The following is a 16,294-nucleotide window of genomic DNA, read 5'->3' on the forward strand; positions in this document are numbered from 1 at the left end:
CTATATTGTCTTGAATTGTGAGTCACTGAGATCTTGTTTTGCTTACTGATTATGAACTCTGTAACTGGGTATTGTTGATACCCTCTGGCACCATATAAATAATGGATAATAATAATATTAATAATAATAATAATAATAATAATAATAATAGTCAAAACATACTTGCCTACTTTTGAAAAGTAGTTTCAGGGAGATTATAGATTGCTCTGTAAGGCATTGCGCGGTGCGCCGTCAAGGGGGCGTATCACACTCTACCCCAGGGGCGTGTCTTCTGTCACTCAGGGGTGTGTCCTACAGTGGCAAGTAAAGCCCAAATTACCAAGCGCAGTACTGGCTACACACTGACATCACAGCTGCATTACACAGGAGGGCTACACACTGACATCACAGCTGCATTACACAGGAGGGCTACACACTGACATCACAGCTGCATTACACAGGAGGGCTACACACTGACATCACAGCTGCATTACACAGCTGCGCTTCAATTTGCAGGGCAGCGGGAGCCACTCGCAAAATGTAGGCAAGTGAGTGTAGGCAAGGAGTGTAGGCAAGTCCGCTCCCCATATTACACAGCACATTGCACACATCATAGTATACATTATACTATGCCCCCCATATTACACCCTGTATACAAAGCACATTGTACACAACACCATAGTACATTCTACACCCCCCCATATTACACCCAGTACATGCAGCACATTGCACACATCATAGTACATTATACACAGTGCCCCCCCCCCCATATTACAGCCTGTACACAAAGCACATTGTACACAACACCATAGTACATCACACAGCTCCTCCCCACCTCCCATATTACACCCAGTACCGAGCACATTGCAAACATCATAGTATACATTATACTATGCCCCCCATATTACACCCTGTATAAAAAGCACATTGTACATCACACAGCTCCTCCCTTCCATATTACACTCAGTAACCAGCACATTGCACAAAACACCATTGAACACAGCATCCCCAAATTACACCCAATACACACACAAACACTATTTTATACCCCTCACAGCCCCCATTCCCTTAGAACAGACAGCACTCACCTGGCTGTACTCATTCCAGGGACCCAGCAGTCAGTGTGGTGGTGGATGAAGCACAGCACAAGCAGAGGAGGAGCAGGAAGGAAGAGCTGGCCTGGCTGATACACGGAACCCAGTGTGGTGGGCGGGGCCAGCCTCAAGGAAGCCCTGGCTGCAAGCTCTCTGCTCCTGAAGCACAGACTTCCGGTCTGTGCACACTGCAATCAGCAGCTCGGTCACCGTTACCCACAACCCCTGCGGTATCTGACTATGACTTCACAATGCAAGCCCTGCCCCCAACAGTTCCGGACGCGCACATGCACAGTCCGAATTACACAGAATGAGTCCCGAAAACCGGGAGGATAGAGGGGCTTTGCGGGGCAGCGGGAGGGTCAAGCAAAAAGTGGGACCCTCCCGCTGAATGCGGGAGGGTTGGCAAGTATGAGTCAAAATCATCTTATTCATACATATACGGTACAAATCTGCGGTTGTGTAAAGGCATTCCATATCTCCTCCTCCTGTAATGATTTACTGTCTCTGACTGACAGCCAATCAGAAAAGTCCTAAAATGTGATTTATATGAACCCATTAGTTCGCGGACATCGTTGATGCTTAACTTACTCTGCGTCTACAAATGATGTCTTTCATAAATCTTAATTTACACAGCGGAATGAGGATGTCTAGCTGACTGAATGTGTCTAATAACTACAATTACAAGAGATTAGTTAATTGATGTGTTACTATTCCATGAGCAAACGTTCAGAATAGCATTCAAAAGGAGTGAGTAGGGAATAATAATAATTGCTTACCCACAACCATTCTTCCTTTTCAGTAGGTTATTTATATTCAAAGATTAAACATAGAGAAGACATATCCCTTGGCCATCAATCATGTATCTGACATAGCAAATATCAATAATGTAATTTTAATGTCTCCTAACATCTTACGTTTAGGCAAAATATCATAATCCTTATGATAACGGCATATGACAGAAGACCAGGACTACGGCGGATCAAGATGACAGATCTTCGCAGGAGGACCTGGGTGAGATTTCCTTCCACAGGTCCCCCATGGATTTCTTCGGACCCGGACCGGACGCCGACACAGACACCGCCGACATGGACCTGGATGTCAACATGGAACCGAACGCCAACATGGACCAGGAGCAGCACCAGGACACCGGACCAAGACCCAGGGACCTACCTACGGGCTCAAGATAGGTAAGTATCAGTATGTATGGGCTTTGGATGTATTAACGTTTTATTTTTATTGTGTGTCAGTGTGTTTATTTGACTATTTTTATTACTGTGGAACTAGAAGTGCCAGCGGGCCCTTTAATGCCATGCATGCTGGGACTTGTGGTTCTCCAAGTCCCAGCTTGCGGGGGATGCTTGCTGGGACTCATATTTCCACAGTAAAAGACAATAGTTTTTATTCTATTTTTTTTACACTGAAATCAGCCCAGTGACCACCGCACAGGGTCACCGGGGACAGCACCAGGTTTCAGCCTGGTCAGGTAAGTCCTGTAGGGGGGGGGACCCCTTTATTGGTGGGGTCCCCACTCCCCCAAGGCCCCTGGCCAGGCTGACTGGTCAGTAGGGTGATGTTTTGGCCGCGGGACCTTATATAATAATTGTCCCCCGGCTGTGACATTACCCTGCTGGCTGGTTTGGCCTGGGGCTGGTTCTTAAAATACGGGGGACCCCTAGTCATTTTGTCCCCCGTATTTTGGGAACCAGCCCCGGACCTGGAGCCTATTTGTCGGGATTCCTGATTTCTTATTACCGGCCCGGCTCTTTCAGCCTGGTGCTGGTTACGGCTGTATGGGGGACCCCATGCTGTTTTTTATTTATTTTTTTATTTCTCTATTTTTTACACTGAAGCCTGCACGGATCTGACTGATCCGTGCAGGCATAGGCGTGCGCAAGGGGGGTGCCGGGGGTGCACAGGCACCTCCTAATCATAGCTGAGGGCTGGGGCTTTCCAACGAGCCCAGCCCCGTGTCTCTAGCCCCCTGGGAACCGGAGATACTGCCAGGCAAAGCTGGAACGTTTTCCCTATAGGATAACATGGGACCCGCTAATTCCGACCCCCACTCAGTTCAATGGCTGCCAGTTCCCCCTTCGGCATCACTGAAGCTCGAGGTTGATTTCAGTCGAACCCAAATCGCTGGGCCTTCAATCTGATACCAGGCGGATCCATATGGATTATTTGATTCCAGGGATATTGAGGTTAAACCGTTTTTTTTTTTTTTTTGGTGTGTGTATACTATGTGTGCGGGCGGGCATTTGCCCCTGGGCACTTGGGGAACAAGTGTCCCGTGCCCGCCACAGCCTCCTTCCCTTTTGAGCGGCTGACCAGATGCTGCCTGCCGCTGACAGGTAAAGTAGCTTCAGTGTGCGGCGTGCAGCATCCGGCCAGCGGCTCAAAAGGGAAGGAGGCTGCGGCTCCGGTGGGCATCTTATAAGAAGAGTGCACAGCGCTACCCGGAAGTGCGGATTCACGGGAGCGCTGGTGTGCAATGCGCACCCCCAGCAATGAGCATGAAACTCCCCTTGTCAACGAGCATTTAACCACCCCCTTCCCAGGGAGCATGTGACTCCTGGCAAAGAACATTTCACATCCCCCCCCATGGCATAATCTGTAATGGCCATCACAGTCTGAGGCGTAACGTGTAATGGGCATCATGGTGTGAGGCGTAACATGTAATGGGAATTACACGTACAACGTGTAATGGGCATTATGGAATGTGGTATACTATGTAATGGCTGTGTGATGTGTAATATGTATGCATGTAAGTATGTGTTAATTTTTGGCGCGCGCCTTCGACGTGCACAGTCCCTATTGTCCCTGTTTTAATAATATTTTTTTAAGCCCTAACATAATGTGTAATGGGCATTACGGTGTGTGGCATGTGTAATGGGCATTATTGTGCGTGACATTATGTCTAGTGTGTTTCATTATGTGTAATAATAGGAGATGATGAACACGCCCAGTAGATAGTGATGGACACGCCCCCTCCAATGGTGCACCCCCTAATAAAACGGGCTGCGCACGCCTATGCGTGCAGGGTTCTGCCGAATACGACAGGAAAATAAAGTGTATTTTCCTGCCGTATATTCGCGGCCGTTTTACACTAATTAGCGACCGTATTCTATCGATGGTGTATTAATTCGTATTTGTAAATACAAATACGAATGTCCCATTAATATGAATACGAAAAGTCGTATGTTTGGCATAGTAAATGCCAAAAATACGTATACGCAAAAAAAATTTCCATACGCCCAAAAAAATCGTATTTTCGTATGAAAAAAAAAAATTATTTCAAGAATTTTTGTTAGTAAATTTCACCCATAATGTCTCCTGTGATGCCACTTATACACATAATGCCCTGTGGTGTATATATATATTGTGAGGTATGATAGTCGCAAGCTTACAATCTAATTCTTTGCTCATACTGTGTGTGTATAAAGGGGTCCATGTCTTGAGCTCCTGCCAAACTGTGACATACTGTATAACAAACTTTCTATAAATTATTATCCAATGTTAGTTATGAACTGTTGATTAGAATACTGAATATAATTGGCACACTGCCCACCGGCCCAGCCCACCGCTGAATATAAACCATAGCTTAACATAACAATATAAATCAACTCAATATGAATCACACTTAAATGTAATAAATATCCAAGCATTTGGACTACAATAAGCTTTCATTGAATGTAAATATATAGTTGCCAAATTAAAAAAAAGTATTTATTAAATCTAGATATGTCGATATGTACTGCAAAATATCTAGACTCCATCAAATAACATAATAGACTGCAGAAGAATGGAAATCTTTAAAATCAGAAACACATTTCTTTTATGCATCATGGAAAATGTTTCCACAAGGTCTATATTTCAAATGTGGCTCCTTCCAAAGAAAAGTAAAACAAATCACAGATGTCTTGCCCAGACTGCAGGGAAAAGTAAAGAAGGAGGTGTGGTCTGGCTACCACTTTACATACTTTATAAGAGAGGCCTGGTCCAGTATTAACAGCAATTATAGGCTCATTTACTACAGTAAGTCTAATCATAAATGCTAGAACAAGAAAAAAGAGGGAGAGATGTCCTATGTCGGTGCACCTAAGCAGAGTAAAACATAACTTTTATTATTTTCTTTTAAGAACTGCGAGATAGAAATTAATACATATAATAGACAAGGGTGGGGTATCACATTGTTAAAAACTAAGGTGGCGGGCAGATGTTTGTCATATATTCAGGGCCGGTGCAAGCCCTGTGAGCGCCCGAGGCAACCTAACCCCCGCCCGCCCCTCCTCTCTGGGGGGGGATTTCAGCGGGCACTATCAATGCGCTTCAGTGAATGGGGAGGGGGGGTGCGCGGGCGATACATGGGGATTGTCGCTGGGGGGGAGCGACCGCAACCCACAGGCGTTATGAACAGCGCATGGGGGGGGGGGTCACGGACGGGAGTCAGGCGCGGGGAGGGGGGCTCACGAACTCACCTGTCTTCTGCTGCTGCCGCCGTGTAGTCCTGAGCCCGCCCGGCACCCGGCAGCAGGTCTGAGACGGGAGTCAGGCGCGGGGAGGGGGGCTCACGAACTCCCCTGTCTTCTGCTGCTGCCGCCGCCGTGTAGTCCTGAGCCCGCCCGGCACCCGGCAGCAGGTCTGAGACGGGAGTCAGGCGCGGGGAGGGGGGCTCACGAACTCCCCTGTCTTCTGCTGCTGCCGCCGCCGCCGCCTTGTAGTCCTGAGCCCACCCGGCAGCAGGTCTGAGACCATCTCCCGTCTCAGACCTGCTGCCGGGTGCCGGGCGGGCTCAGGACTACACGGCAGTTAATTGCAGGACTATTCCAGTGCGGAGGGGGGTCGGGGTAATTACAGGAGGGGATGTGTAATAGTGCAGAGAGCTGAGCTGCACTATTGATTGGCAGCGTGCGGTGCCGCCCTCCAGTAGGCAGCGCCCTAGGCAAATGCCTAAGGCTGCCTAATGGTAGCTCCGGCCTGCATATATTATAATATATGTGCTGATTTCGTTGACAGTGTGCTCCTGATCTGTTATCACTGTACAGACCAAGTGTGAGCAGTATAGACAGGCAGTATGCCTTTGTAGGTAGATGTTCTAATTGCCACACAATACACTTGTGTCAATAGAGGAGTGACACGTTTATCCTAAATCATTTAGTGATGCTCAGAAGTGGATTTACATACAACTAACAATCTCATAGTGTATGGGGTGAAAGTCACTCCAACTCCCTAGGGAGAGTCACTATCTGAGTCACTAAAATCAAATGATATAGGTCCAGTATGAGGGCGCTGGCCCGGGTAATAACTAGAACTCCTATCGGCTACGGTCTGCCTGGTATAGGAGTCAGTACGGTGGGGTACAGTGCCTGCTGGATGCTGGATGTTTATTCATAGTGCTAGTCCAGTGGAGTCGCCTCCAAGTGGACCGTAGCTGACTGCAGTGAACGCCCTTAGAAGGGCTATTGCGGCATAGCACGGTTCAACAGATAATCAAAATGCATAAGTAAGAAAAATAATAAACAATTAACAAACATCTGCCCGCGCACCGCTAGCCGGCACGCGCTTCGCAGATTTTAGCTTCCTCAGGGCCAGCGTTAATTAGCAGATCCAGGCGTCCGCTCTCATGCAGTATCTGTAGCGGTGGTCTGGAGGTGTCGGTGGCGGCCGCCTGTTTTGTGTCCGAAATGCACGGTGCTTTCGCCGATCGAGCGGTAGTAGCACCGTACATTTTTTGTGCACACCCCCGTGTACGCCCATGTTTACGCCCAGTTTTCCTCATTATTTCGGCCGCTCCCCTCAACACGCCCCTATGCCGCCCACAATGACCGTACTCTTGCAGACAGGTTTTTTCGCACGGAAAGACCCGTTCGTGAGCGCTGTGAAGTCGCCGCGCCTGCGCATTGCGAAAGGTACGCATGCGCAGATCAAACAAAATCCCGGAACGTACGCGTACGGCCCAACCGCCCGAACCAGAATAACCCCCTATATGTTTGGAAATCTAAAATTACTGCAAATTATTCATCAATTGTTATACATTTTTTATTAAATATCATTATTTTATCAATTTTTTTGTATTTGCTGTTAGCGCACTCTGAAACTCTCTCTTTCCCTGATATATATATATATATATATATATATATATATATATATATATATATATATACAGGGAACTAAATAGTGGGCCTAATTCAGACCTGATCGCAGGGCAAATTTGTTCTCAAAATGGGCAAAACTATGTGCACTGCAGGTGCCTTTTTCATTAAAAAGGCAAATACAACATTAAATAAATGTCCACATTATGAATGTGTCTTAAAAGAACACTTAATCGGTGTTAGATAGTCCTGAGAATGGTTAATCCAGCTTGATCGGCCTATAATCCTGTATCACTTGCTATTGTGACACATATAGCCCCTTACACACTAGACGATGGGGGTCCTGACTGATATACAGATGTACGCATCTCATCTTGCCGGGGGCTGGTGATGGAATGGCCAACCACCAGCCCCTCACCAGCCGTCGGAAGGGGATGCGTGCACACAAGACCCTCGCATGTCCCCTTCTGATGGAGCTCTCCGCCACCTCCCTGCTGCTCACCACAGCTACCCGACGCTCCCCGGTTGCTGCCCGCACCCCTCCCCCCCACCCTGCCTGTCTCCATGAAGCGGAGATGGGCTTGGTTTCTACTCCCCACCGCTGAGTGACTGGGACGCACATGTGTGTGAGATGCTCGCGCATTCCAGTCAGATGGAGAACCTCTCCGCCAGTTATCGCCAGCAGGGGCAATCTGCATGAGAGGCGCTCCATCTGTAGTTAACCATATAAAAAATGCAGGTTGTTTGGCTATATTGCCAAATTGCCCTGCATGTTGGGTAGATATCAGTCATCCTTAACGACATGTGTTGAACCTGAAATCTAAATTGCAGTGAAAAAGTAAAGCAGCCAGTATTTACCCTGCACACAATATAACTCACTGAAATATGCTGTATATTTCTCTCTACATGTTATCATGCCCTCCAACATCTGGAGGGCAGAAATTGGTGCACATTCGGAAAGGGGTGTGGTCAAATGGGCGTGTTTAGTGGAAGATGGGGTGTGGCCAAATCCCCTTTCCGAGTGTGTATTGACTTCAATTAAGATCATATACCCGGTGCCCCAGGATGACCCGGGTATCCTGTTAGCAGCACTCACCTGCTTTCTGTGCCTCCCGGGGCATCCTCAGCCGCCCATCAGCTCAAATACTGTATCGGTGGTGCCCCTGTGCTCTGTGGTGTGCACTGGCTTTTACACTCCCTGGGAATGGAGACGAGGTGCAGGGGTTCTGGAGAGAAATCCCTAAGCAAGGGGAGGACGGCCGTCCCGCTGAGTCCCCGAGTCCCCCTGCAGTGCTACATGGGAAATGTAGTCTTGGCAGGCTATAGACTATAATTCCCAGAATCAGAGGAGCCCCCTGTCAAAAATTGTTACAATCGGTACAGTTAGATTTAGCCGGTGCAGACCATTAAAAAATGGTACTGTACCGGCTAAATCGGTACAGTTGGAGGGTATGCATTATATTTGCTCCTCCTGCAGTGTAACATGATTTTGTTTATTTGAGAACAAATGTGCTGTGCAATAAATTTTTCTTTTGGAGAGCCTAAAAAAAAGGACTTTAGTATTACATTTCAGCTGGTTTTTAATCATGTTTGTTTAAAAGTAGAAACTGCATCAGCAAAACATGACTAAAAAACAGCTGAAAATGGCCCCAAATTTGACAAAATCAGCGGATCAATAGATCAATAGATTTTTCATCAGTTGAAACCTACAGTGCAACATGGAATGATTTTTCCCTTGCTCGCAGCGCTGAGTAAGGCAGGACTCACTCGGCGCTGCAAAGGCTGTGGGGAGAAGGAGCCCTCCCTCCAACACAGCCTGTGAACACTCTGCAATGTGCCAGGGTGGCAGAAAACCACAGGATTTGGTCCTATCGAAGATGGTTTAACTAAGAGAAGCAAATGCACATGAGGGAAGAGCAGGTTTGCCTACCCCCCATGGAATGGCTGGGAGGGTCCCGGGTCAAACTCCACCCCCCCCCCCCCCCGGAAAGGTAGGGGGCGGGGCCACAAAGACACAATCATGTTGGCCATGCCTCCACACTGTTGATCCACCAGCTGCCCCGCCCCCATCCCGGACTGTCAGTTGCTCCGCTCGGCCCTGCCTCACTGAACTGGCTGCCTCTGCCGGAGAGGGCAGACAGGAACTAGGCAACTAAGGGAAAGTGGGTATGCCATGCAGAAAACAACTCATAAATGCTCTATGTGACATTACATCTCAGTTGCAGAGCATTATTCTGACTGAGTGCTTTGGACATTTGCATATCAATTGATTAAAGCACTTGTGTGAATTATCTCTGTTGTCCTCATATAAAAGAATAATTTTAACATAAAGTAATTACTGTCTGTGCTACAGTATAACCTTTAAGTGAAAACCCTGACAACTCCCTAAGACTGTTTTGTGAAAATAATTACAGCTATATCATGGAAACCAAAGTAACATTATTTTTCTCTTTATGAATATTGTAGTGTGGTGTAAATCATACCTAATATTGTTACTCTGTAATGCAGATCTCCAGGCTCAGCATAAAAAATTGAAGAGCTTAGCGATGTCTGTAAAATACAATGGCTAAGCCTGACACATGCTGTCGGCAGCTGTGCATCTGGATCTGATCAATCAGGATAGAACTTTCAGCAAAGAACATTTGCAAAGAAAGAACAAGCCCAGAGGTTCAACATCTGATCTTCCTATTACCAATGTTCAAATTGTTTGGGGTCGATCCTATTAGATCTGAAGGGTGCGAGGTGCCATTTGGGTGCCGTTTTAATGCGTTTAAATGCTGGAAACGGCACCCAATGCAGCCCGATCTCGCACCCTTCCCAGGACCGAATTCACTTAAAATTTTAATTTGATTTTAAACTAATTCAGCCCACCGTAATGCGCACTAGCAAATCATCCGCACCCAATAGGATCGACCCTCTAGCATTTTAACCCTTGTGCTGGGGAGTCTTCTAATGATGTTTTTGAAACATCCTAATTAGGTTCTGTCATATTTTATCACAGTTTACAAATTGGTTGCAATGGGTTACAGCACATATGTTAATACGTAGGTCCATTACAGAATGAGCTTTAGACATTGGTTGCAGTAACACTGTACTTATAACCAGGCCTATTTTTCTGCAGGCTCCAGCAGGAACTGAGGCCCTTATTCTAGTTCACTCTTTATGACAAAATATTTCTTAGATGAACAAAACCATGTGCACTGCAGGTGAGGCAGGTGTAAAATCCCACCCAAATCTAATTATCTCTGCACAAGTAACACCTGCCTCACCTGATGTGCACATGGTTTTGTCCATCTAAGAAATGTTTTGTCAGAAAGAGCGAACTAGAATAAGGGCCTCAGTTCCTGCTGGAGCCTGCAGAAAAATAGCCATGCTTATAACTATTACTTGTGTTCTATGAAATGTTATGAATTTGCTGACTATGGGCCCGATGTATTAAGCTTCAAAAAGTGATAAAACAGAGAGCAACAAAATACCAGCTAATCAGCTCCTAACTGTCATCATTTTACAGGCTGGTTTAAAAAAATAAGAGATATTAGCTGATTGGCTGGTTGTTTATCACTCGCCATTTTATACCTTTTTTGGAGCTTAATACATCGTGCCCTAAGGGCTATTTCACACGCTCCGGCTCCTGACGGACGGAGAATTCCCGCACAGCCAGTAAGCTGTGCCGCACACAGTAGTTTACAATGGAGGGGATGGCCACAGCCCGGGAGCCGTCCCTTCCAGTGGTGGGATCCGGCTGCAACCAGGCGGCCGGCGGTGGCCGTCCCGTGAGAATGGACACAATTGTGTCCATTATTAACTACAGTGTGCGGCACGGCTTTTCACCGTGCAGGATTTCGCTGTCCGGCAGGAGCCGGAGCATGTGAAATAGCCCTAAAAGAGAACACAATAGGGTCAATTTACTAAAGCTTCTAAAAAAGAGATGATGTTTCCCATAGCAAACAATCAGAATCTCGCTATCATTTTTCTATTGCATCCTAGAAAATGACAGACAGAATATGATTGGTTGCTATTAACAACATTGCCTCTTATAAATTTTAGCTTTATTAAATGTACCGCTATAAGTAAGTTAGCAGAACTACAATACTGTTTTTTTTTTTTTTTTTTCAAATCAATAATTATATTTTGAGGAAACAAGAAAACAATGTTCATATTCTGTTGCCAGGAAACAATGTTTACTTTAAAAAATTAATAAATAGTCCTTTTTACTGTAGTGTATACTGTATACAGTAGTGTATAATAAAAGCAAGATGTTCTTTAATTAACATTTACCAATTTGCCCGGCCCTTGGCAGTTCTCCTACTCTTCATATTGTGACCTTCTCCTTGGGTCACTTCACCGTAGGCAAAATGGGAAAATATCCATAATGTAAAGGTATATATTCATTCCATTTGTGTTACTGTCTAGGTGAGACGATGGATAAAGAAGCCAACAGACAGCAAGGATAAACATCAGAATAAGCACTTGAAGTACACACCCGGATCCACTGTGACGCACATTACAGCTGCACAAGAGGACTCACCATGTCAAAGTTGCCTAGATGATCCGATATTTGAGAGTTATATAACTCCTCAAGAAATACAGATCAACTACTGGGAAAGCCAAAGAAGCTGTAGTAAAGTAAGTGTGTTGTAGATAGCGAATCACACTATTATAATCTTGTGGATCCCAACTCTAGTTCTGCAATCCTGTGATTGCCAGTACTATTAGCTTTCAAATATGTCTCTTTGTTGCAATCAGTATTAACAGTCCTTAGCTCTCTTTTATTGACCATGAGGAAAGGAAATGGTGACTATCTGGGGAAGAACATGGAACCATTTGCAAAATTTGGCACCTTGCCCAGTGATGCCAGTCCTCCCCTGACCACAAAAGATATAGTATTGGCCTTTAATGAGCATGTGCCGCTCCATTGCTACACCCCTTCTCTCCAGGCCCCATAATAGCCTCACCTCATAGTAACAGTAGTTCCACCATTAGTGTGCAGCATAACAACTGAAGAACAAAACAGATGAGGCACACCGTTGTCACCCGCTAATCAGTGGCACCATCATACTTGGTGGGGGGTTTGCAATGTATATGGGGCAGGGCTATAATGATGCAGTTTATCAGAGCTGCAGATGGATTGGATGCAGTGGCTTGCTAGTACAGTTGTCGTTTTTAATTTGTAAGTCAAATCCACAGTTGATCTGAGACTATGATAAATCCATGGTTAATACACTTACCCCATAAGTCAACGGCGCCCCACAAAGACCAATTTGCACACAGAGATGTGACATCTTGGGGGCAACTAAGTTGTGGGATCCTTGACAATTAAATAGCCCCTTAACTTGCCCCCCCCCCCCATTGTAGTCACAGTGATGCCCCCCCCCCCCCACACACACACACACACACACACACACAAACAGGGCAGATTGGCTCCCCGGTCCTCTCATCAGCAGCACGGATGTTACAGTATGTGTTATATGGGGCTTACACAGGGACTAGGTAGCTGCTCTGTGCTGTATACACAATGCACAATGCACAGCTGCAGCAGCCCCTGTCTGGGAACAGTTCTGAGCAATTGCAGGGTAAGAGGGATCCTCTGGGTGGTGGTGCTGGTGCTGGTAGTGGGCTCTCTGTGTGTGGTGTCCTCAGATAACCGCCCTTTCACCTTCAATCCGGCGCTATACATAGGACTCTCTCTTCAAGGGTGGTCATGTAATTCACTGGTCTGAATCGCATGTCAGTAACTGAAGACTGTGCCAGAAATATGCTGCTGGCAGCAGTGCAAATAACATGAAAACCTGTAATGCCATGCCAGAGCCTGGTATCTTCTGCACTGGGGCCAGCAGCATATTTCCAGGGAGTGGTTGGGGCCACATAGAACTTGATCATGGGCTCAAAACTTCATACATCCCCTATGGCTAGGGATGCACAATATAATTTGCCTGTTCTATAACAAGATACGTATTTCTTATACTTTTCTGTATTTGTTGTGCTATAGTAACTTATGCAACAAAATACTGTGAAGAATACCAAAAATGCAAATGTAATGTGCATCTAGCTAGAAATGTGATATTGAATCCTGGAAGCACCAAGAGTGATAAAAACAAGACCATTTAATGGTGTAAGTATAAGCAGGACTGCCATTAAAACTCGCAGGGCCAGGGACTGACAAAATAGTTATGGACCCACCCCCGCAATGCCACAGCAATTAACTGCTATGTGTCACTGTCATGACATGTTGTGATGTCAGTGCCGTGCTGCTCTTTAGTTATTGGCAGTAGGATCCAGAGATGGGCACCCCTCTCTGCCCGGGCCTGGGACTCCAGTCCTGGCAGTCCCCCCTGAATGTGACCCTGAGTATTAATAACCAATTATTATCCCATCAGACAACGCTAAAGGGCTTGAATCTTGGTGTCATAGTGATCTAAATGTTGAACAACAATGACAGCAAAATCTAAAATGAAACAATGATTACATCAAGAGAGAATGCTAATTACCAGGTCCAACACATGGACAGGAATTGGGGAAGTGATTTTAGAAAGTATTTGTTTGGCAGGACAATTTAATTTGCCGTTTCTAAATCCTATCTGGGTCTATCTGATAACAACTGACAGTAATTAGCAAACTATTTATTTGAGCTGCTTCACACAAATGTATCACTGCATGAATTTAATAAAAGGAAATAGGTTTCTTTTTAATTGTTCTTGTAGGTTACTACAATTAAAGACTTAGCCGTATATGATATCTACTCTTTCATTTATGTATACACTAGTAGTGTCATTATGCATATTTTTTTATTTCTTTATTCATTATGGTATATTGAATATTAGGTATATAAAGGTATAGGTATATTTTTTAGCTCACTTTGAAGCATCACAGATAATTATAATATTAGTTGTTAATTAAGGTATCAAGCCAAGACCTGTCATTGTAGAAATACAGATGATGTATATGTATTTTTGCATACTTGGCAGAGTAATTAAGGGCCTCGAAGGGTCCGATGGTGGGCGTATGCGCATGTGCAGGGTCATTTTTGAGCATGTGCATATGCCGGGTGCGTACGGCCATGGCGAACAGGGTGTTCGCTGGGTGCACGCACCCAAGTGTGCTGACAGGGGGTGGTGGTCCGGTCCATTTGCATACGGGAACGCCCCCCATGAGAACGCTGGGTGTTCTCATGCAAATGCCCCGATTGCACTGGAGCGGGGGACAGCTGCCGGCCCACTTTCTCCCGACAGTCCACGCATTTGTAAGTGACTTCAGAGTCACTTTTATAGGCATGCACCTTTGCCATCATTCGATGGTCGGCAGCGTTTTATGGGCATTTCCATGAGAACGCCCAGTGTTCCCATGCTACTGCATCCGTGATGCGGTTGCGGGGGTGCGGGCAGCAGACATCTGTGGTTGTAACATATCAGAGTCGATGACCATCTAATGATTTCTCCCCCCCGCACCCAAGGCTGCGAATGGATGTTTATGCTAAACATCCATTCGCAGCCGTTGCGGTAGATTGTGGCGTGCAAGGGGGGGTGGGCGGCCGTGCGGGTGGCTGGGGGCGTTTGGTGGACTCGCAAGGCTACAAATTTAAACCACAATAAGGTCCAAACTTTGTATATTTGCACATATTGGGCCTAATTCAACACTGGTAGTGACAATCGCAGCATGCATGCGCGAGAACTTAAACTATTCTGCCGAGGGTTTGCATTTAACCGATGCAATTGCAAAATGTTGCAATTGCAGGGAGGGACCCGGGCATGCTGGGTGGCCTTGCCCTATGCTGGACGGCCACCATTATGATAGAGACAGCAGTCTATGTCAGCGCCTATCCATACACTTGAAGGTATATTTAAGTGTACTATTTTGCCCGCATCCAAAGATCTCTTGCCTAGTTTTGCAGTACTGCTGGTATGCACGCTCCCAATGCCCACTGTATTCAATGAAAAGAAAGTGGTTGCAATTTTTTTTTGCTTGCAAACCCCTTTGTGAGGTGAGATTTGTGTGCAGGTTAGCCGGGTTGTGTGCAGTGTTATGGTAGTGTAGTGCAGCATGTGCATGGATGCGGTGCAGAGTGAGCAGTAGTATAGTGTATTGTGTCCGGCGAAGCAGTGGACGTTGAGCAGTAGTCGCAGGGCCGGATTTGTCACTAGGCCCGTGAGGCACTTGCCTAGGAATGGCCAGGCAGGGAAAACTGACAGCTGGGCAGAGAGCCTTGCTGTCTCCCCCTGCGCATGCGCTGAGCGGTTCTATGAGCAGGTCCGCTGACACCTTTCCCCCCAATCTGCAGCTGAGCCCTCCTTACAGTGTGTGGCACAATGTGTAATGGGCATTACAGTGTGTGGCACAATGTGTAGTGGGCATTACGGTGTGTGGCACAATGTGTAATGGGCATTACAGTGTATGGCACAATGTGTAATGGTTCAGTGTGTCTATGGGGCTCTAGCTGGTGTGGTGTGTCTAAGGGGCAGCCAAAAATGTTGTGCCTAGGGGTGGCCTGACCCCTAAATTTAGTGTAGTGTAAAGCAATGTGTGCCTGGCAGGCAGTTAGGGCCTGATTAAAGGTTACAGGTGCCATTGGCTAATACACATGTAACTCCCCTTGTAATGCTGCTTAACACACATGTATAAGTGCTCTGTGACTCGCCAGTCACGCTGCCCATGTGCATGTAACAAAGGATATACAACTGGCATTTATGATCTAATGCTTGTGGCGTGTGAAGGATACTTGGCTTTAGGCTGATCAGCTGATGCTGTAGCACAATGTACATAAAGTAATGGTTCCACCTTAAGAACTTTACCTCTCACAGTACATGTTACGCTACACTACAGTAGTGTAGTGTAGTGCAGTGAGGGGGTGCAGAGTGACCGGTCTTGAAGGGCAGTGTGTGTTGGGAGTAGGTGCTGACTGCCGAGTGAGTGGTACTGCAATGTATTCTAGTGTGTTCTGAGAGGAGGTGCAGGTTGAGTGGTAGTGTAGTACAGTGTTTGTAAGGAGGGGGAGCACGATTAAGGGTATGTAGTGCAGTGTGTGCTGGGATGCATTGCATGTAATAGTAGTGTAGTGGGGATATGGTCATTGGGACACCACCAAGTGGGTCGACACCACTATGTCAACAAGCAAATAGGTCGACATGAGTTTAG

The 16,294-nt window shown here is 46.2% G+C and overlaps 2 protein-coding genes and 1 long non-coding RNA gene across 3 annotated transcripts in view; 2 read left to right on the plus strand and 1 right to left on the minus strand.

The window, feature by feature from the left end:
* The window catches only part of SGK1 (serum/glucocorticoid regulated kinase 1), a 150,663-nt gene that overhangs the window by 32,395 nt on the left and 101,974 nt on the right, over positions 1 to 16,294 (plus strand). Inside the window, exon 2 of the mRNA XM_083176658.1 lies at positions 11,579 to 11,791. Coding sequence (XP_083032784.1) covers positions 11,579 to 11,791 — 213 coding nt within the window. The remainder of the gene's footprint in view (positions 1 to 11,578; positions 11,792 to 16,294) is intronic.
* LOC146063848 (uncharacterized) lies at positions 1,955 to 8,459 on the minus strand. Its single transcript, XR_014471698.1, has 2 exons — positions 8,262 to 8,459; positions 1,955 to 2,246 (listed from the first exon to the last, which is right to left on the minus strand). It is a non-coding gene; the product is annotated as an uncharacterized LOC146063848 (long non-coding RNA).
* The window catches only part of SLC2A12 (solute carrier family 2 member 12), a 278,913-nt gene continuing 274,345 nt past the window's right edge, over positions 11,727 to 16,294 (plus strand). Inside the window, exon 1 of the mRNA XM_083176657.1 lies at positions 11,727 to 11,791. The gene's annotated coding sequence lies outside the window, so the exon portion shown is untranslated. The remainder of the gene's footprint in view (positions 11,792 to 16,294) is intronic.

Source organism: Crinia signifera, chromosome 3, assembly GCF_055691185.1.
Source record: "Crinia signifera chromosome 3, ASM5569118v1, whole genome shotgun sequence".
In the NCBI taxonomy this organism is placed as follows: Eukaryota; Metazoa; Chordata; class Amphibia; order Anura; family Myobatrachidae; genus Crinia; species Crinia signifera.